General features: G+C 48.5%; 1 protein-coding gene across 1 annotated transcript; it reads right to left on the bottom strand.

Annotated features, from left to right (window-relative positions):
- Window positions 1–13,524: 13,524 nt before the first annotated feature.
- On the bottom strand, window positions 13,525–21,119 carry LOC128273773 (fatty acid CoA ligase Acsl3). Its single transcript, XM_053011812.1, has 10 exons — window positions 21,105–21,119; window positions 20,395–20,524; window positions 17,508–17,643; window positions 15,779–16,424; window positions 15,370–15,704; window positions 15,155–15,294; window positions 14,865–15,037; window positions 14,534–14,797; window positions 14,170–14,445; window positions 13,525–14,107 (listed from the first exon to the last, which is right to left on the bottom strand). Exons 2-10 carry the CDS (start codon window positions 20,415–20,417, stop codon window positions 13,953–13,955), a joined length of 2,148 nt encoding a protein of 715 aa, XP_052867772.1. The 5' UTR covers window positions 20,418–20,524; window positions 21,105–21,119; the 3' UTR covers window positions 13,525–13,952.
- Between the last annotated feature and the right edge of the window lie 1,899 nt (window positions 21,120–23,018).

Raw genomic sequence — 23,018 nt, 5'->3', positions numbered from 1 at the left:
TCCTCCAGATCCAGTTTTCGCTCGCGCAGCGCTCTGCATCTTACCTCTGCATGCTGCCGGCAGTGGCATTCCTTTGTGCAACTTCGAGCCCTCGGTTTCTCGTCGTGGACATCCCTCAGCCATCTGCGGGCCATAAAACAAATGAGTTTTTAGCATAATGCAACGCCCTTCGATCTTGCTCCCGATCGTCCGTTTGCGCTCTGCCTAAAATGTTGATCGATTTTTGTATTTTTTCGCTTCGTTTCATGTTCCCTTTCGTTGTTTCTTTTTATAGGGTGAGCAAATTAGTGTGCATTTTTTCATTTGGCTATAAAACAAAAACGGCTGAATATTTTTCGATGCTTAAACTTTTATTTGAAAGGTTGATTCCTAACATTTTTTAATGTAAAACAATTTTGGTAAAATGTTTACCACGATTGGCTTGGCAGTAGCTTATTCGGTCGACCAATTTTTGAGTACATTTTTGATTGTATGTGGTCCTATTTCCTTAATAGCATTTTGAATATCGGTCTTAAGGTTGTCAACAGCTGCTGGTATGTTCGCATAACATAAATATTGATTGTGGCTGTTATTGTATGGCACGTAGCGCCGTCCTGTTCAAACCAAACGCCGTCCAAGTTCTCAGCTTCAATTTCGCCGAAAACCCAATCAGCCAAAATCCGCACCAAACAGTTATTCGTTGTGGGTGCATTGGCTTGTCTTGCACGATTTATGGCTTTTCCGAACCACAACAGTGCTTATTAACATAGCCACAGAGGTGGAAGTGAGCTTCAATGAAATGTGCTTTTGACGAATAATTTGACGACCTACCACTTTGGAAATATTTTTTTCATATTTCCAAATTTTCTGCAACCAAAATTGTATTTTATACATAAATGTTAGGAATCAACCTTTCAAATAAAAGTTTAAGCATCGAAAAATATTCAGCCGTTTTTGTTTTATAGCCAAATGAAAAAATGCACACTAATTTGCTCACCCTGTATTATGTTTTAGTTTTTACATGTTTCCTTACTGCTTTTAGTTCACTTTTTTTCGAACTCACTACAGTTGTCTCGTGCGGTTTGCTAATTTAATGACCAAGCTGGGTTGTGTTAGTTGTGTTTTGTGTTATGTTTCAATTGCATAACAGAATGATGTGTGTTTTTATGTGATTTTATGTTCTTTTTAGTTTTACTTTCATTTCTAGTTTCTTTTAAAGGTTCACTTCGGTGCTGTTGCTGAAAGTATGCGCCCTCTTCTGGATTCCTGGCTCCAACTTCACCAACATTCGCCACCACTCTCTCGCACGACACTAGTGCGCGAAGCATAACCCGACCATTACCGCGGGAGCATAACACATAAAGCTGGAGCAGGCCGCGTCTGCTTCATTTCACCATTCCCCGCTCCGATCGCTCTGACTCCGGTGTGACATACGATGCCGATGCCCGAGCGCCTGACTTCTCACGACCCGCCGCCATGCCCGGCGGCAGAACGGGGCGGGAGGGAGGTTCAAAGCATGAACTTGGCCATGACCGTGGCCGCGAGCTCGCGGTCTCGCGTAAATACGAACGACCTGGAAAACTGGAAATCGTGTAATACTACCCTTGCCCTCGGCGACGGACGTCACTGTTCTTCTTCCCGCGTGTTGTGGCCCACCGGACCCCGCTCTCTGGCCAGTTCCCTCCCTCCCCCCCCGGGGGAACGCACCGTTACCGGGACCGGCAAGCGCCTCTTGTCTTCGGTTGGGTCGGCTGTATTTGCTTCGCCCTTCGCGCTGGGAGTTTCGATTTTTTTTTCGATTTCTTTCAAAGACTGTGGGCCCCAGATTCCCATGCGCTGTGGAAGTTTTCTTACTGTGTTTTCTCAGTTCTGGCGTGCCAAAGTTGGCCTCTTCTTCGTCGGCCAACACTTCGGCACGAAGGGAAGATAAATCGTGCCGTGGGCTGCATGAAGCCGCGGCCACGCTCCATATCGATCCGTCGAATGAAAACGAATTCAAATTTATTGTTCCAACGAAGTGCAAGGCGGTTCGAACCGTGCGATCGGCACGGCTAAGTGAACCCCTCACAGTTTAGCATTAAATCGCTCCGCGGTTTGGTCCGTTCGAATGCGATTCGATGGGGTTTTCGTTGCTGAGGCTCTCTTTCGATGGCCCGTCGAAAACGAACAGCCTTTGGCCGTTTCGAAACCGAAAGTCAACGAACGAACCATCTGTTGCAAGTCGGTCTGGTTTTTGTCTGAACGAAGAGCTGTATGCTAATAAAGCACCTTTTTTTGGAACCTCTGGAAACCTTTTGGATTTTCCATACAGACAGGGGTCATTATACAAAGAAAATTTAGAAATAAAGAATAAATAAGTTGCAAGAGCAGTTTCTTAGAGCTTCTTTTTGTAATGTTACATTGTAGCAGAACAGGACCCCGTAATGGCCAAGTTGCCTTAGTCGATGGTTTGAACCGTGTTTCCGCCCGTCCACCTGCCAGTTGGACCGCAACCGTGCACGAAAAGGTGCATTTAAACGTCTGGCTGACTTCGTGACCATTACAAAACAGATTCAAAAGTAAGTGGGGCACAGCAAGTCCAAAGTTTTCTACCCCAAAACGAAACCACGAACCCACGAACGTTACGACTGTTTTGTCGTTGCCAACCTTCTGCTGCGCGTTGGTCTGCATGTTGGTTGTCTCGAAAACCGTGTTTTGGCCCATAAGTAATGAAACGGAGTGAACAAATTCCGTACCGGACCAGCATTGCATTCGGCTGCAGTAAGCGTGCCGCAGACTACTCGCTTATTCGGCTATCCTGCGCTTCGTCCTCCGACCGCCAGCGGGCCAAAACAAAGGCTTAGTTCAAAAAGGACAATCAAATTAATGCTCCGCCCGGACTCAGCGGACGGTTTGAGGAACAAATTTAGTCCGAGATAGAAGTTAGGTTGCGAAAAGTCGTCCGCGACGGTGCCGCTCCAAGGCCATCCGAAGACGGTCCAAGATGTTTATTATTTTTAAAATGATTATCACGAAGCTCCCGGGTTTTGATGAGTTTCGTTGGATGTACCGTTAGTATCCGTGTTTTATTCGTGTTGGCAAAATTGCAAACAATCACGGCAGACAACTGCTGGTGGCTCCACCACTAAGGAATGCACAATCGGAGACGGTCCACGGCAATGTTCCACCATTTTTTATTCGAACGCTTCAAATGGGGAGCATTTTATTGAGCTCGGTTTCTTGTCATCGTTTACTGATCAAACTCTGCACCATAGACCAAATAATTAAAAACTTCTTTGGATCTTTCATCGTCACAGAGGTTTCTCAGGCATCAGTCGATAGCTTGCCGAGGGACATCATAAAACAAAATACCAACAACGCCACATGCAACGTGAAGCGATCTCAGGTTTTCCACGGAACTCGTTAGTGCTCCAGTTTGCATTCGTTTAGTTAAAATGGAAATTTATAGTATTGCGCGGCGCTATCCACAGGACTCCTGGCAGTTTTGCGCTAGGTAGAGCCAGTTCGTGATAATAATTTTTAAGCTGATTGCGTAACGTCGTGGACCAGTTGGAAATAATTGCATTTGCTTGAGCCGGAGCACTGAGGTATACATATTTCCGAGATAATGTTTCTCAACATCTAGTTTTCAAATATAAAAACAACGTCATAAACATTACTGTAATTTAATGATAACAAATTGGTGATAGCACAAAAATATTTATTTTCCAATCCTGTTTCAATCACTTCATAGTCCCAAATGCTGATGTCCACATTTGTTACGATTTTCGAAATAATCCGAATCGTTTTTTGGGCTGACCCGGCAACTTTGTTGTTCGATTTGGCTTGGATTCGACTCGAGCGAGTCGAGTCGGAAGTACCACAGTCGCTAGCCTACAAAGTTCAGGCCTTGCACTGCTTGTTTCGATTCGATGTTTTAGGTTTCCATTTACATTCATGATTTTTTTCAAGTTCATTTCTATGTCATTAGAATTTATTTAATAATCGAACAAAACCAACACAATAGCGCGACTAGGCTGCGAACAGCGAAATAAAAGGTTCCTTTTTTGCTATCGAAACCGAAACCTGTCATGGTCAGCCGTCGCAGCCATCGAGCCCATCATTAGCCGAGCCCCGTAATCAATTGAGCCACGTAATCAGCGACCCAATCCGGGTCGATTGGGCGCTAACAAAGTTCTGCGCCCACCGTGGACTGTGTAAAATGTATTCACAATCGACGGCAAAATCGGCCGCAAAACACAAACTCCCATTATGCAAATCGTTGACGGAATCGACGTTGCACACGTTTTATTGTGGGGATCTAGCCACCAATCGGGGCAGAGCTTTCGGTACCATCTTCAGGAACCCCCGTCGGATAGAACAGATAACTCCCAACCTGGTGCTGAACATCTGCTGCTGGATCTGCGGCTAGTTCGTTTGGATGCGCCAAAAAAACAAAATGCGAAGCAATGGCCACTGTTAGAAACGGAGGAAACATAAAACTCGCCCTCGGGGCAACATAACACAGCGCGGAGCATAAACTCCGCTGCTCGTCGGATCGGCGGTGCCTTCGATCGGATTTGCTGTGGGCAACTTCGGGTTGCCGTTCGGCGTAAGGGAAATTGAAATTTTATGTTCTCTCGGTTTTCCTTTCACGTCCGCCCAGAGCCCGGAGTGCTGGAACGGTGTAAGATGTAGATTTCCAGCGTTGGGCTCCCACCTCCCGGGGTATTGTTGCCAGAACTTTAGCGATGGCATAGAAGGCGCTAGCCACGGGGCAGTCAGCGCAAGTAAATTGCTAATTAGAATAAGATGTCGGTGTTCCAGTGCGTGGCGGCTAACGGCCCCTCGGACTGGCGCGCCCGAAGTTCAGGGACCGATTTACAAGCGGCCGCGGACTGCTCCGATGTAGCAACCCTGGCTATAGCCCTGGCGAGCTCACTATCGACGATCGCTCGGGTTTTTTAGTTTTGGCTAGAAGTTCGCGAACACGTACAGCGGGAAGAACCGGTGGCAACCGGTCCATTTCAAGAGCATTCGCTCCGGATCTTCATCGCCATTTACGATAAGGCGATGCCGCGGCGATGGCTTATCGACTCCCGTCGATCGATGCGGCCACTCGAATTCTTGGACCGCATCATAAACTAACTGTAAACGCAACAACGGACCCGGGAGGAGACACTTTGGCCGGCTCGACCGGTTCTTCGAGCAGCAGCGTCCGGATGATCGGGGCCACCACAAACACGGCATCGTAATCTTCGCCGCCGGGCCGGACCACAACAATCCACGCTAATCCCTACAGGGTGGTGCGCCCAATTGTTTATGAGCTCTCGTTCTCGATAGACAATTTTACGCTCGGCCCCATTCGGCTGGACCAACCAGATCCACCGGTGTTGATTAACACAGGTAGCCCCGGCACAGGTGCCCGTCATCATCTGCACGCCGCTGCCGCCGGAGCTGTCAAACACAGCGCAGCTACATATCAACCATTCGGCTTATTCAGGTGTATTACTTGGCACTTTGGGCCCCAATTGGAGGTACTCGGAGAAGACAGAGAGAGAGAGACGGGGAACCGGGAGGCTGCAAGAGACTGTGTAGGAAGCATAGACAACAAACCCGCATTTCTTGCCCGGGCAATTGGGTGGAACCAATCGAACAATGTGATCGGATGAAAAGGATTCCTCGCCGGGTGCCCAGGTCTTACTACGGGGGATGTGAAACGCGCGGGGAACCGGGCCCGGTTGCGGAGAAAACAAATGAAACAAATGAAACAAATTTCCCTTCCACAACTACTGTGCCCCGGCCCCCCGGGCGTGGAGCTGAAGAGCCGGCGATGATGATGATGGTGCTGGCTGGTAGTGTGGTCAGCATCTCAAGTTCATGTCAATGGCCTCGCTGACCGCTACACCAGCCAGCCAGCCGGCCTGGGGATCCCGGTTCCCGACCCAGCCTCACGAATCCTCACGTGCGCCTCTCATATGCGTGCCACCGTCAGCCAGCCACCGGTCGGAGAGGTTCACCGGAGGTCGACCCAGGGTCCAACCAAACAATACTTCTGCGTGTGTGTTTGTGTGCGAGAACGAGAGGGCGTAAAAAAGTAATTTTCCTATCATGTTCTGTGGTATGCTGTGGAACCCCGCGGGCTGTCTGCAGTTCGTGGCGCGCCGACCGTAATGGTGATGGTTGCATTATGACCCCGGCGAACGGCTCGGCGGAGAACACCAACGAGTGCGCCCCCCGAGAGACACCATTTTGCTCGGTGTCGTTAATTATGCAATCGAAGATCGAATAATGGAATCTCGATCACAGGCCATTGACACACACCGGGACACCGGCAAGAGACAGAGAGAGCGAGGCTAATGGTCTCTCGAGTCGTAGGCATCCCCATTCAAGAGCAAGGCGTCCGTCAGTCTGAGTGCATCATCGTCGGGAACGTGCCGGCCGGTCACGTTGCCGTTGCGAGGTCCCATTACGGTGCATTAGGCGCGTCCAGTCAGTAGCATAGTAGTACTGCCTCTCCCCATCCCCCAGGAGGACGTACCGTTAGATGGCACACCGCGGGGACGATGATTTGGGAATATGACCTCAGAAATAGTCGGCGGCAGCGTGGTGTGCCATTTTCTGTTTCTCAGAACCAATTAGGGGCTCAAGTGGGGATGGGATGGGAAGCGATGCTCGAAAGTCTGGATGAAGAGTTCCGGGAACGATCCGGAGTTTGTTACTCGGAGTAACCCGACGAGGGTCGTGTGGGAGTCGGTCAACAGCTTGTGTCTGTGACCCCTTCCAAGGATCTAACCATCGGAGCAAAAGTTGTGGCTTATCCCAGTCAGCAAAGTTAGTCTCGAACTTTCGACTAAGCCTTCGACTTACTCGAATCACGTAATAGAAGGTGTGAATGAACTTTTTGTGAGTTGAATGGGCAAGTGGACCGAAACCTTATCAATTGATAAAAAGCTGTGATGATTACCTAACGAAGTTGTTGGATAAAATTAAATTAATTTCCATAATAGAACCATTCAACGCCCATCCCAACCGCGCCGAAGTTGACAGACCGCCATCGGTTGGCTGCCGTATTTAAATCATTATCAATCAATATTAATCAACCGCCCGATTAGTTTCGTAACGAAGGCTGAAAGCCATGCGCCGGCAAGAGCAGAAGCACCTTCCGATCACCCCAAACCTGACCCATTACGGAACAGTTCTCTCCTGGTCAATACTTTGCAGACTTTCCCGACCGACACCGGATTGGCAAGAGGCAGAGTGGGAAAGTGATCTACAACAAATTCAATTACCGGAAGCCCTCGGTGGCAACTTATTTGTCTGCGTTCAAACTTTTCTTGGCTGCGTCCGTGCAGAAATAATCCATAAAATGCAAAAAGATTTGCGCTTTTTCGTGAAAAGTTGGAACTGGAAACCGGAGCCCATAGATCCTACGCCTCGGGAGAGGAAAATCCTAGTCCGCCCGAACACTTCCATCGAATCGATGGCGTTTGCAGATTGATTTCCACAGATAAACCACATCGGTGGGCTCTAAAGCCTAGAAAGGAAAAAGTTTTCCCCAAAAAATACAAACAAACAAACAAATGCAGCGAAAAACACTAACTCACTTCCGGGAAAACACATGACCCAGCACCATTTGATGCTCTTTTTGGTATCAATTTTAGAAAAAGTTCGAAACATCAATCGTATCGAAACTTGAAATCGAATAGATCGAACCGATGAGAAACATAACTAAACCAAGCAGTTTCCCGGTGGATTTCCAATTAAAGCGTCAACAATTTCAGCGGAAACACGCGGCCACGTTTCCATTTCCGGTTTCTATCTAAAAGTCCACCGGCCACCGGGAAGGATTACTGCATGCGCTTTGCTGTGCATAAAACGCCGTACATTCAGAGGGCAACGAGTTTCAAATGAAACAACATTTCCGCATGATGGGTGATTCCCATCAACGTGTACGTTTTTGGGAAAAATAATTCCCCTTCGCAGGCGACAAACTTTGGAAACATTATTTCCAGTCGCAGCAGCGTGCATGTCAGAGCTTGCCCTGGGCAACGATCGTCAGCGTGTTTTTCTGTTGCTAGATGGAATATGTTTTACTGTTTCGGGTTTTTTCTATCTTTCACCAGACCGAAACCGAAAACCGACGCCATAAAAAGCAGAAATTGAACGAAAATTGTGCCGCTAACGATGTTGTGAACATTGTTCTTCGGCCGTTCGGTGGGATGATTAAATTGCGGTGACGGCGGAGAAAGAAAGTTCTGGTGCTCCCCCACGGCCCTCGACCCGTTTTGGTGCAGCGTGTTGAATTATGTGTACGCTCTGTCAGAAGTGTGTTTCAATCAACGGCGGAGTTTGTAGCCCGTCGCCGTTTTTTTGGTGCGGTGCTCCTAAAACTCCTCACGCTCCGAGGCAGTGACAATTTGCCACCGCGCAAATAACATTATTACACAAGTTTTGTGGCAATTTCGTTCATTTCCACCGCAATCGGCATCACAATCATCGTCGTGTTGTTGCCGTTTCTTCGGATGAGATCATGTTTTGTGACGGACGATAGCGCTCCGAAAACGCAGACACATAAATTGCTGACATACGCAAATGGAGTTCGGTTCGGTGGCAATTTTATTATGCTCTTTATGACCATCGACAACACGTCGGTTTGATGACTCCCGGTTGGGCTGCTGTTATGCTCTAAATTATGTTCACGTGAAGTTTGTTCAGCCTAATAAATTGGCGCACTTTAATGTTGAAGTTAAATATTCGTATTTATTATTATGTTAACACATGCATCATGCCGGATCCCTGAGATTGTGGTAATTCCTCCACTTCATGGGGCCTTATCCCGGCATCACTAGGTCGTTTAGTTGTTGTATGTAGTTATTATTATTTATATTATTATTATTTATTTATCTTTTCATTTATCTTTCATCTCGAAAATCTTCTTTCATCAAATCTTTCAAATCTTTCATCTTCAAATCGAAAATTTCATCTGTTGGGTATGCCTAAAGGCAAACCATTTACAGGATATCTCCTTTCGTTTAGTGCAATTATTTGTTACTGATTTGTCGTTGGAGGAAGGAAATACTATACGTAACGTAACTAATTCATTTGTAAATTTCGCTCTATTGCCGTTCTCTAAATTAAATTGTGTCGTTTTATTACCTAAGCAAGTGACATAAATCAGTGCGCCGACGATCAGAGCTTGCAGCCCGAGGAGTCCGTAGCTCCTCTAGTGCTCCTCTTGAGTTTAACGTTCTCCATCCGGTCGGTCGTCGGCCTGCGCGTCTTTGGCGGGACAGACTTTGTCCTGCGCGTTCGACCGCGACTACGCCAGCCCGCCACCCTCGAGGCTTCCGCCACCAGCCGGCGGGATGTTCGATTTAATGAATCAGTCTAAGGTGAGGCCACGGCCAAGGCGCGCACGAAATGGCCACCCCGTCGGCGTCACAGATGCGTCCATTATTTATGCAAGCATTTATGCAAATCGAAAACTGCACCGATGGCCGCCCGGGGCCGTTGCCTTCCACGGTGCAGCCGCCGCCGTAGCCGCCGGAGGACATCACTAATGGAAGCTTCTGCAGTGATTTGGTCCCGTTTGAAGCGTTTGCGCTGCGCGAACGTTGCAGAAGACCGTTGGCCGGGGGGTCGCGCAAACATCCACATGCGCCACGACACGTTGAGGCGCAACGGCTTACATTTAATGTTTGGAGTCCCAGCGCCGAATTCGTTTTGTCCACCCTATCGTGCATCTATCGAACAACTTTATCGCGGCTCGGCTTCATCGGCGCACGGAATCGGAATTCGGAATGAGAACGCGCGACAATCGACCGAGACCGGTGGCGTTTACTGTGCCGCACCAGCCACCCGGCTTTGCGCACACCTGACGCGGCCCGCACTTCCGCTACTTCCGGTTGTGCTGCGCAACACGATGAGTTATGGCTTGAGGGACGTGATGGATTTGCGTATGCGGCACCTGCTTCGGGGGTGAAGATGACACGCCATTTACCTGGGGCACGATGCGTCACCGGCGACCTACACAGCCAAGTGTAGTGGTGTAATAAAAAACGATGTCGAAGGAGGTCCGCCCGGGGGCCCGGAGCGACATTTCCGGTGCGTCTTTTATGAATATGGGAAATATATGTGGTTAGGCTTTCGAGTTTTACGTTTCCAGACGCGACGGAATCTGGAAGCCTCGAGACAATGGTTTCAGCATTAATCCTGAATGATTTATTTTATTTCTTTCTAAACACGTTCATAAAAAGTTTCTTCTTAAGGCAGCAACCTCAATAAGGCTCACCGAGAGAACCGATAATTCCGAGAACAGTGCGTCTCGTTCTGCACTAATTAGGATCAAACTTTTCTCACCTGACGCCGGCGCAGATGCCAAATGTACGGGCCAATTAATTGCCAACATACCCGACACCAGACACCAACGGGCATGCCAAAGCCTGACGAAGAATTATGATTACGGAAAACTTTGCTCAAACTCTGCCCCTGCTTTATTGCGCCCGTGTAGGCCGTGGCTGAGGCCGAGCTGCCGCGATGGATAGGAATTATGCGCGGCAGCCAGAATAATTGGGGACCGAAATTGGATCTTCCACCCGGATCGATGGCGGTGAAAAGTGACCATCGTGACGCATTTTTTCCGCGGGAATAGGGGGGAATTGTTTTAATCATCACCCACCGCCTGGTTTCGGAAATTGAAGGGTACACTGGGACGGGTTCACTGACCTGCCCTCGATCCTCGGACCAGATCAAAGGCCCGATTCGGAAAAACGAACCGAAAAAAACGGACAAACGCGTTCCGTACGGGACAAGCAATCGGTTCCAAACACGCAAAATCACATCACGGAAAGCATCACGGCGCTGAACGGGCTGGATGGATGGACAATTTCGGGGCTCACCGGTGAACCGACGACCATCACGTGGTCCGATGGCGCGGCCCCCGACACCGCCCCTTTCTGGTGGCGGTCGCCAAACATCAAACACCGGCCTCGAACGGCCGGTCATTTTTACCCTCGTTTAAACATGATGACTGCGCGCCTGATGAGAACACATGAGAACTGCAATCACGCCACCACCACCAGCACCACCACGGACACCGTCAGCCTTCGGCAACAAATTATCCTCGTCCACGTTCCACCATCGTGGCCACAACGCCGTACGCCCATTTTCGGGACGGATAATAGATTTTATCGAGCAATTATACGGTGTAATCAACTGCAGGGCGGCCGGCCCGGGGAGAGTGTGTCAAAAAAGCCCGTTCAATTAACCGCACCGCGTGCCGATGGTGGCGGTCGGCCAAGCACCAGCACCAGAACCACAGAAACCCGAATTGCGCCACAACGCTACTGTACCAGGATGGTAAAGTAATGCAAACACCATGCCGTGGTGCGATTTCTTTTACTGGCACGTATTTGCCGATGCGTATTTATTTTTAATTAATCCAACGTTTAACACGTCAATCAAGAATTAAATGGCATGATTCTCTAATGGCATGTGATTTATTTTTTTGATCATTGGAAGGAGGCCAGATTTTATTTTAATTTGAATTAAATGTAAAACCAACTGCTGCCGTTGCGATCTTGAATGTTCAGCAAGTGTACAACCGCGCCATCTATATTTCAAAATACAAAGCAGGCCGCCACGATACAGGGTGGCTCATGGCTGAGAAGCGCTTCAATTTTGGCTTCTGTAAAACCATTATTTAACAGGGAAACCAAAACGTGTTGGGCTGATTTGTTATCGGATTTTTTATATTATTAAGAAACAAAAAGGATTTGACTGTGCGCACATAATTTTGTACGATTAAATAATAGACACCTGTTGGATAGTTAGTTAACTTTATTGTTTTCCCATCTTTAACTAAGCACGTTTTATTTCACTTTATTACGTCGTGATTCTTTTGTCCCTGGCCCTTCCTACTTGATGTTAGCCCTCTGCTGACTCTGCTGGTTATACGCACGGGTGAGCATCTAAATATGTCTTATCTAATCAGACTCTCAGAAAACGAATGCTGGTTCCCGAATGTTCTCCCATTACCGTTTCCGTTTTGTTCAAGTATTGTGATTTCATATTTTACTATGTACGCCTAGTTGCCAATTTGCTGCTCTTTAATGCTCTCCCCAATATTAGGCTACTCCCATAGGCTGGACTACCGTTAAAATACGGCATTACGCATACGCTTTCTTCTACTAAATCTTTGAAAATATTTACTAAGAAAAAAACAGTGCAATTATCCGACTAACAATGATGAAATCCTGGCACGCCTTTCCGTGCCAGTGCGCTCTGTGGGATCCTATTTACAATGTTTGCTGATTGGATCTTCCTTCGGATGCATAGGAACTCGCTCGGTGCCACCATTTCCCGGCCCTGTTTTGCGTCGATCGACTCAATATCGCTCGACTCGCTTTTGCTCGCCTGATCCCGTTCAACAAGTACGTAAATTACACCATTCTTATACATATAACTTAAGTAGAAAAACTGATATCCTGCAGTCACCAGCGCAGTGCTCCGTTTACCGATTCTATATTCCCAATTTAATTAAGCATCTTTGCTACCGTCCCTATCTTATCGTGCGATTTATTCGTGATATCGAGTGGCCAGATATATCGTCGGTTCAAGTCGCACGAAATCTTTACTTAAACTACTTTACAGTAACAATAATTTATTACAGAAACACTGATCCATCCTGGCGTTCTACGCTTTTCTGTTGCTTCGGCATGATGTTTGGATGAATGTTACGGCTAATGAGAAGATTTGATGAGAAAAATCAATACATGAGTTAATTGGAAACAACAAGAGAAAGGAAAGGCAAACCGGTTAGTCACAGAGATAGAGCGCGCAGATGAGGGAAAGCAAGAGAAAAGTGGAAAAGAGTGGATAATTTTGTGATTCTTTATTGTGTTTTTAAATATCATTTGTCTAATCCTCTCATGCTTTCGTATAAGTCTCTTCCCTAACTACCTTATGAACCTGCACGCGGCTAGGCGAAAAAATGAAATGAAATATGCTAAGAAAAGCATAAAAGCACCCACATCTATCTACATGCTGCCCGAGTGCCGATGTTTTGCCAAACAGTCGCCGAACGAAACAGACCGATCGGAGGGTTACTGCGGTACACTTTCAGCTGAAATTGGGGTGGTTATTGCTGGCGTCGCGCTTCACCAGTATCCTACGCGGAGCGGAGCGTTATGTCGAGCCATGTTTGGAACATTTTTCCATTTTTCGGTCCCTGTCTAGGTGCTGTTCACAAGCCCAAAAGGCAAGCTTTTTTGGGCAGCGATACAATTGGAACATAAAACAAATTCAAATGGACGTTGGCGCACAACCGCGTCTTATTTCTCCCACATTTAGTCTCAAACAGCACAAACATACCGAAAACATTGGTATCCATCAGAAGTAAAGCTGATCGCCACAAAACGATAATAATGATATTAATAATAGGTAACAAAAAATAGAAAAGAACGATAATAAGTGAAAAACCGATGGAAAATATAAATCTAAAGTCTGTCTCAGTCGAAGTGGTTCGACTAGCGTGCAAGCGCCTGCGGAGTGCATAGAGCATGTGTCGGTTGCGGATCCTTTTTGTCCCTTTCTCTTGTGTTTTTTTTCCTTTTTTTGGCTGCGGTTCCTTCATCGTTCATATCGCTCTGTATTCTGTCCGCTAAGCAAAGGCTGTTAATTTGACAACCTCCGCCACATAGGCCACGTCTCAACCCGAACGGTGCCGGAAGATATTGGGGAAGAAAACGATGCACAGTTCCCGACCTTCCAAAACCACCTGCAACGTGGCGCGCGCGCGCATTTGCTTTGTGTCGAGTTCGCGTTCCCTTATCCGATGTAAAGAGTGTCCTAGTGTACAGTGATGAATGCTCAAAGTGATCCTCCTCCTCAACCCCTCGATTGCGTCCCTCTATGCGAGAAGCAGACTATCGCGTGGATTGTGTTGATTTTGTTCCTTTCGCTCGTTTGGGAAGTATTTGGCGCACTCCAGTCTACGACGCGTACATCTTGTTGATTTCCGCCTGATACCGCTCCTGGATGTCCTTTCGCTTCAGCTTGAAGGCAGCCGTCACCAGGCCCATATCGGGCGTCCACATGTCCTTACACAGATGCACTGCGGCAGGGATTTCGCTGCGGTGCAGTTTGCCTGCAACAAACAATGCGACAGTGGTAAAGAACGGTTGGTAAAACCGGCACCGAAACACCTACATTTGCGACCGTGTTCAGCCAGTTCCTGTAGGACGGCTTTCTCGACCTTTGGATTGGCGCACAGCGCCTCGAACTCGACGCCACGGATGTCCAAGCGTTCGGCAATATCCTCCAGGTGCTTCGGGTTCGGAACGATCAGCGACACGGTGTAATTCTTCGTCGAGTCACCATACACGCAAATGTTCTCGACGACGGGGCACGTTTTCAGCTCCGATTCTACCTTGCCCAGCGATACGTACTCTCCCGCCTGTAGCTTCACCAAATCCTTCTTACGATCTGCATTGGAAAATAGAGACAAAATAAATGGCAAACTCAATTACACCGATCGCACCGGGGGCCATTAGTGGCTTTCTGCTTCCCGTACCGATAATTTTCAGCGCTCCATCGGGATGCACCTCACCGACGTCCCCGGTGCGGAACCACCGTTGGCCGTCCTCCTCGAAGAACTCTTCCTCCGTTTTGCCGGGCAGCTTGTAGTAGCCCTTCGACACCGTGGTGCCGCCGACGACGATCTCTCCCTGCGGGTACGGTTTGTTCGTGACACGATAGTTGCCCTCTTCCCAGTTGATCAATCGGATGTCGTTACTCGATGACGGTGCTCCGACCCGGCTGTACTCCATCTCCCATTCTGAAACAGGGGAGCCACGTAGCAAAATGAGTCATGCGTTCATAACGCTCCGCGCGTTAGTACTTACTGTCCATAACTGCCGCGCCGGCGGTGGTTTCCGTCAAACCGTAACCTTGAATCACGTCGACGCACAGGCAGAGCTTGATTTGTTCGTGGGTATCGGGCGCCAGCGGGGCACCACCGGACAGAATGCTACGAATCCGACCGCCAAGCAGTTTAGCAATCTTTTTGAACAGTATTCTAGGGGTAAACGTGGAAAAAAACATTCGAACCGGTTAATTATTTTTCCTTGTGACAAATACCTAAAACTTGTAGGCTAAAATGTTTCAAGTTGATTAAAACAGGCGGGAAACTTACTTGTCCAGCAGTGGCGTCTGGAAGCCGCGTGCACACCACTTCGATTTGTAGTTGTAGGCAAACTTGAAGAACGCCTTTTTCATCGGGGCCTCGGCGTTCACCTTATCGTTGATACCCTTGGAAATTCGGTCCAAGATGAGCTGTAAAAAGGGCCACAGCCAGTCCGAAAAAGTAGATTAGTTATGGAAGATGGAACACTTTGGCGTGGGTCATACCGGAACGGACGTCATGCAGGTTGGCCGCAGTACCGATGCGTCACCCTTCGAGCCCTTCATCACCTTGCTGCTCGAGTCGATCAGCGTGAGGGGCGTCGAGTAGCCGATCGGGACGCCCGTCAGCAGGCAAACACTCTCGGCCAGCAGCTCGAAAACGTGCGCCAACGGGAGGAATCCGATCAGCACATCGTCCGGGTAGATTTTAAAGATATCACAGAAGTTCTTCATCGTGCCGATGCAGTTGGCGTGCGACAGCAGGACACCCTTCGGGGTGCCGGTCGAGCCGGATGTGTACATGATGATGGCGGTATCGTCAGCGGTCGGTGATGAACCAGCTGCAAGGGAGACAAGAGTGACCAACAATGAGACCACGACCACGATCATCCCTCCCAATCGCCACTCTACTTACGGATTTTGCTGGCACTGCCCTTCTCGATCACCTTGCTGAAGGGAATGATCTCGACGCCCTCCTTAAAACCGGTCGTCTCCGTCGGGTGCAGCTGGTCCTCCATGAAGATGATCTTCTTCACGTTTGGCGTCACGCTCAGCACGGTCTTGAACTTCGGTAGCAGCTCGTGCGAGGTGATCACCGTCGTCACTTCCGTCTCGTTGATCCCGTGCGCCACGCCATCGTCGCCGAGCGTCGCGTAGATCGTCACCACGGGCATGTTCTGCTTGAAGCAACCGTGGGCCGCGATCATCCACTCGGCACGCGTTTCGGCAAATATCACGATGTTCTGCTTCGGCTGCTGGCCAAGCTCGCGCAAACCACGTCCGAAGCAGGCGGCCGCATGCTCCGTTTCGATGAAGTTGCGCCACTGGTAGTCGCCCATGCGGAACTTCTTGAACATCCGGCCGTTCGGCTGCATCTCGTCCTCCTCGCTCAGGATCTGGCGCGTCCCGATGCACCGCTTGGTCGTGTGCACCTTCGTCACGAAGTTAAACATCCGCTCGAGCGTGTCGATGTTGTTCTGCAACATTTTGACGTGCATCTCGCCCGGGGAGTTGAGGGTGCGGTATGTGACGGACGTGTCATCCTGTTGAACGATCTTTGCCTGGAAAGCACAAAGCACATTGATCAATAACTTTCGCCGAACGGACCGCAATCTCTGTCGTAGCCCCGCGCGGCACAGTGGCGCACTTTATCGGCAGTAGAAATTAATCTAATTTCGCGATACTATTGTTAATCCAAGCCAAGCGCGGTTCGGTTCGTATCTCAACCGCCCGAAGGTGCTAATGAATTGTTTATCGAAAGCCGATTCTAGAAGTTATCGTGGTCCGGTTCTGTTTTATCTCTTTGGTGCGAGAAGTGACATAAACATTAGGCCCCTTTTAATCTAAATTCTTTTATATAATTTTTTTTACCACCTTCCTGGTGCCGCCCGTGTGCCCTCTCCAGCTGCCCTAAGCTTCTCTATATGGATCGAAACCATCAATATATTTGCGTGCAATTTTAACCACGACCACCATCGAGACGTCGGCACCGACCCGTGGCTGGAACGGAACGGAATAATTTGCGAAACTTCCAAGCAAACCCTTACTCCGGGGGGCTATGGTCACGGTTACATAGTATCGTACGATGTTATCGCACAAAACACGCGCACCCTTTCGCGGCCAATGGTGGGGGAAGTGGCCAGCATTGCTAGGGCAACTAGTGGACCACCCCACCACACATCAATGGAGTTCTCTACTCTGCTATGCGGCAGAGCTGGCGGCCACCTGTTGCGTGTACGCCAGAGGGGTTAGTAGTAAAAACCTCGCAGCAGTAGTTAATGTGCTTGAAATTGAGATAAAACGTTGTTTTGCACATTGCAAACCCGCCAGAAGCTCAAAAGGCCGAGATGCAGTGTGCGCGCGGTTGATGATGATAAGCCAAAACGCCGGGCGAAACATAGATAATGTTACACTTTCAGATAAGCGCCGGGGCGGCGAGTCATATGTAACAGCAAAATAAAAGAATGTTCATGCGTCAAACGTGAAGCTTAACTTCGCAGGAAAGGAGGATTACACTCGGAGTTATGGCCCCCGCTTAAGCGCCTAAGTAGCGCCACCAGCATCGTCATTTTGCGTCGTGTGTCCGAGCAGTTCTTTGACATTCCAAGATTCGGAAACTGATCCTCTGAGGTCTGTCCACTTACCTTCACACGCCGTGCCAGCTGCCGTCGCTTCCATGGTCGCTGGATGACTAGGTAGATCGGCATCGTGATGATGTCGTACACCATCGAGATGATCTTGATCGCCCCGATGGCCGTCTGCACCCAGACGCTCTCCATGCTGTCATGGTGAGAGTGTAGGAAATTAGTTCAAAAGCCCGTTAGTTTGTAAAGGTTTCGATTTCATAACTATTGAGATATTTGAAGAAAAAAACGTCGTGCAATGTGAAACAAAAACTATAAATAAAATAGAAACGTAAACTAATTTTGTTAAGCAGCGTCATGAATGATAAGTTATATGGATGTTAGTGTATCAGACGGACTACCCTCTGTCTAGCAATGCAAAATTTTCTTCAAGCACCACTTAAAGATGGCTCTGACCCGGGGGCCCAACAATGTGTACGTGCATTATGCTCATTACGCCTCTCTCTTTTTCGCTCTCTTTGTATATCTGCCTAGAAACAAAAATTATCATCACCGCCAACTAAGAACACTTCTCAACAGCGCCTTACTTTTGCCGAACCATCGTGTGTTTGTTGCTGCTGGGTGGTCAGAGCGCAGTCAACCCAAAACTCGGAATGTATAAGAAAAACTTTTCGCTACTGGGCACGGTACACAACACACACTACAACCGGTACTGCAACTGCAACCAGAAACAACTACCGCACAACACCGGGGACCACTAGCAGAAACTCCACCGCACCGGAACGAGCAGAACCACGAACTGAGCGTTGCACCTCCACCGGCACAAACATAAAAAGGCACTCCAAGTTCACGTTCAAGGAGGGCGCCGCTATGGCAAGAGTTGACCACAGAAGAGCCACATCATCAACCACATACTGTAGCGATAAAGAGTGATAGACAGAGAGAGAGAGACAGATAACGCGATAATATGGCGAAGGGGGTGTGCAACAAAATTTATCAGTCAGAATCTTATCGGACATAACTGGCAAAACTCACAGCAACTCTGCTGCTGCTGCTCTTGGGCCGACTATTCACGACATCCGGTTCTTGAGGGCGCCAGTAATGTTCTGCTAGCTTGGAGTTCTTGGAGGAAAAAATTTGCAAATCGAACACAGCTTCCAAGGACATGCGTGCCATAGATCCGGCAACAGTCCCAAAAGGCATGCAAAGGAAGACCAGGATTAGGACTGGGTCAATTTGATGGCGAAAGACGCAAACCTACGATTGGAACGGTGTAACTAAGGCGTGTTGTTTTAAGCCGATAACCTCCCGCACCAGCCACTTCGGCTGCGCGTTTACTTCGGGCGGACTCTGTCGGCCAACTTCGATAAGATTACCCGAACGCAGCCCGGTGAAAATAATGCAAAGCCAACTGACCGACACCAAGATTAGGGACCAGAAAGTGAAGATTGATTTGGCATTTTTTTGTTCTTTTACCGATGGCCGTCGCAATGAGCGCCATTACAAAGCAGTGCCCTCCGGAAATGTTTATGGCGCTCTTGTGTATGTTATGTAATGAAATTTTAAAAAAATCCTCGTGCGATTGTCTTCCTCCAATCAGTTATCGAACAGCGCAACGAAATTAAAAAAACGAAAGAATGTCGAATTCATATCTTGCTGGGATTAGAGTAGCGGCAGCAACGATGGGGTTGCGATTTACGCCCCCAAGGACACGGATCAATTCTGCGCCAGCAGAGAGCTTAAAAAATCCCCCAGAAACCGGTAAATAGAAAGTACCCGCCCCGCTCGAGATAAAAATCCGAACCGGAAAACCGGGCACCATGGCAACTTGAGCTCCATTCTTCGGGTTGCTTTGTAGCGGTATCCCTATTGCTTAACTTTATTGTGGACTAGACTCCTTGGAACTGTGCCATGATAGCTGAGCTGATACGAGCCTATCATCAACAGGCGGCAACGTCGATTTTCGTCAAGTCAATCGTGACTGGACTTCGACCCGCCGGGGAGTGCGCTCCGTGCGTAAGGATTGCATTGATTATGCGCGGCAGTCGGAAGCACCCGTTTGACCGATAACGAAGCCGGCATACGACGAGGTGCATCCGTTTCTACCGTCACTCGGCATGCGTGTGTTTTTATCTACTGGGCTTCGGACCGACGTCCGGATGAATGAGGATTATGCAGCAACACAGATAGCATATCGGACACGTTTTGGGAAACCCTGGCAGCTGCTAATGCATGGAATCCCGATTGCAACACCGGGCGCAGCAACCTTTGGAACCGCGCAAACATCGATGAGTAAAGAAACTCTGTGAGTGTGACTCTCGGTGACTGGTAACCGATAAGCTGAACTCGAACCCGTGATAAGCTCCCCCAAACACGGTTCGAAGACGTTTTATGGTTCAGTTCTTGTCAACACTTGCCGGCCGGGTGCAAAACAGCCGCTGTCCCCGCGAATGAAACATCGTGTGATGTGTGTGATCTTATGTGACGGATGTTTCAAAGCGATAGATCTACTGCTACCAAATTAAGCTTATGCACTACATTTTGGTGATACTTCTAGCCGTGAACAATACGAGAAACAGTGAGGAACACATGCACCTCAACAAAAATCGATAGAACTAACAAAACACGCGACATCGACTGAAAACTGTGGGTTCTTACAGTTTTCTGAGTTTATCATGCAACGTTAAGCTAAAAGTAGACGAAGAAGGGGTTAAAGAAAGAAACGATTAGTATGGCGAGGAATCGCTTCATCTCTCTCACTGTTAAAAACGTGTGTGTGTGTTAGGTTTGTGGAAAATAATACTTCAATTCTACACTTAGTACAGAGTAGAGAGAAAAGAAAAGCGAACACGGAAAAATCAAAACAGTTAAGGCAAAAGAAGAGATTGTTAACAAATTTGAACGCATGGGAAAACCAACCGCCGCCCAGAACGGCGCCTCTACTTACTGAATGTCCTCTTCGATGAACATGTTTGCTACGCTTAACGTTCGAAACCCTCCGGCACCGGGTTTGGCTCAGAACCACACAACGCGCTGCGGTTGCGTAGGATATTAACAATTTTCGGCTTTTTGTAACTCTATTGGGGAGGGAATGCCTCTTATAATGCGAACGTAGTAAGTGTTTTGGACGTTAAACTTTTGGTTGATTTGTCATTTCTTGGAAAAGAATCTACTGACGCCTTTTTAATAAGTTACTATTCCTAGATACACATACACACACAGAGTTCTTGAAACTTTAATACGATGTCCTGTTCCCCGAACGAAACACTGCTGATCAACGTGATCAACAAACACTCCTGTCCTCTCGGGAGGATAACTTTTTGCACCGAACGCGATTAAGGTGCCTGCCTTCTAATCGATGCTAATGATGGTGATGGTCAATGTCACAAAAATGATTCCCGTCAGCCGCGCTGAAGATGTAATGCACATTCAGAGACGGTCCGGTTGGAGCAATGAAACACACAGACACACGTTACTTCTGGATGGTAACGAAACACGGATGGTCCACACACAGATATGACGCGCCCCGGATGGTCTCCCAGGTATGGATGTGAATTATGCAAACGGACGACGAAACGAGTCTGACGCCACTCTGACGTCGCTTCAGCTGATGGCGCCACCGGGCAGTCCACGACTCCGCGCGTGGCCGATATTCACCTGGTAAGCAAACCTGCAAAGAGACACACGATAAAAGCGGTATTAATGGATGCAAGGAAAAAAAATCCGAAAATCAGGCTTAAGCGATTGACGCAAAACTTTGACTCGAGAAGTCGTAAAAACCGCTGTCGATCGATTTCGGAATTAAAGGGAACCACAAAAAAAGGCCGGCATAGGTACATCAAATTTAACTCAGTAAAGCACCCACTAAGAACGCCCAAATTCAGTGGTGGATAGGATCCTTAGACGAGTGTAAAAACACGTTTTTATCTTACAGCAAATTCCAGTTACAGATTGCACTATAGAGTGTGTGAATTACGACCGTTCTCCGGATGCGGTCAAGTGACGAATGACGCTGCTAGTCGCGCGTGTAAGAGGTTATAATTAATACGCGAATATTCTACTTCCTACCACCTCTTAAACCATGCCAGAGAGGTCGGGCAAGCCAGTTACTGGTCCGGCGGCTGCTGCTGATAATGACGGTCGATGATTGGCGAATTCGTAACCTTAATCAAGTGTGGCCCCCTATCTAAGCGAGCGAGAGAACCCGTCTACCGCAGACCGGGGTAGAGTACCTTCATTCTAAGTGACCCGTTTGCGTGGCACGAGAAAAGAGCGCAGTACAGGCTGGAACAGGTAGAGCTTGGAGTTCGTTTTAAAGCCTCCTTAGTGCCTCCAAAAAAAACCCGCAGTTGGATGGACACCTCCCGACTGAGAAGCGGACACTTTGCGGCAACGGAAATGACTTATTCCGGTGCGCCGAGAAGCTGTCACCTAAAACAATCCGCCGCGTTTGTGGGTCAATTTCCAATTTACTCGTCCCCACGGAAGAGTGATCCAAAGTCCGGTGGTCAATCCGTGATGCAAATCGTCTCCCGCTGGCGCGTTCTTCTTCACGCTTTGTAGGTCGCGTGCGCGAACTACACGACACTAATTCAATTGTTTCAAATTGAGCACAAATTGGTGGCTGTCCTGTGATATCTTGGCGGCGCCTAAAGCGGAGTGCTGATAAGATCTCCCTCCGCGGCCAGTGATAAGCAATTCTCACAAACCTTGTGTGGCTCACAGAAAGCACTGCTCTGCCGACCCAACGATGGCCTGAAAAGCTCACGCGAAACGGTCAGCCACTGCGCTATAGCCTCCTCGTTAAGCTGGCCTGGGTCGTGAGATAATTCATAGTAATGAGCAGTGAGCGAGCTCGGGCGCGCGCGCACTCGCATCACGTGGCACCGGTACAAAGTACAGCGAGGGTCGTATGATCGCGCCACACAACGGCGATCGAGAGAGATCGTGTGTACGTCCGACGTAACCAACCGTCCGGTAATCCCCACACACTCGCGTGTGGTGCGCCACCGATTGCGTCGAGTGCGTGGCGTCTTAATCTTTGCTTCTCGAGCAGACGCGCCCAAGATGACCTACAACACGCCGTACCGGCTGGTGGTGGACTCCGGTTGTTTACCTTTTGGCGGGGCGTGAACAAATGGCGGGTCGCAGAACTGGAACATACCGCCAGCCCACTGGGGTGGTGAATGCGAAAAGATTCCAACAAACAAATCAACAACGAGGCCACCACCTCTTGGCCAAAGTTTATCGATCGTATCATAATTTAATCCAAAAGCAGTGCGCGTTTGCAAAGGATGACCTGGCATCATGGCCCACCAGAAAGAAAAACAGTCCATGGTGGCGATTCACTCGAAGGCGATACTATCCCCTTTGTGGTTCTGTGCGTTGTGTGTTACTCATGGCCTATAAAAACTGATCTTCTTTCTGTATCTGTTTTGTTCCAATGGTTTGCCCTGAATCAACACAATGGCACCCCAGAATGACCCGCGGTATTAGTCATGCTGCTGGTGTGTGGCTAGTAAGAGACACACGCGTGTCTTTACTGAATGATTCATTGGGAGGATTGATAAA

Source organism: Anopheles cruzii, chromosome 3, assembly GCF_943734635.1.
Source record: "Anopheles cruzii chromosome 3, idAnoCruzAS_RS32_06, whole genome shotgun sequence".
Taxonomy (NCBI): domain Eukaryota; kingdom Metazoa; phylum Arthropoda; class Insecta; order Diptera; family Culicidae; genus Anopheles; species Anopheles cruzii.
This window is presented reverse-complemented; position numbering and strand designations above follow the sequence as displayed.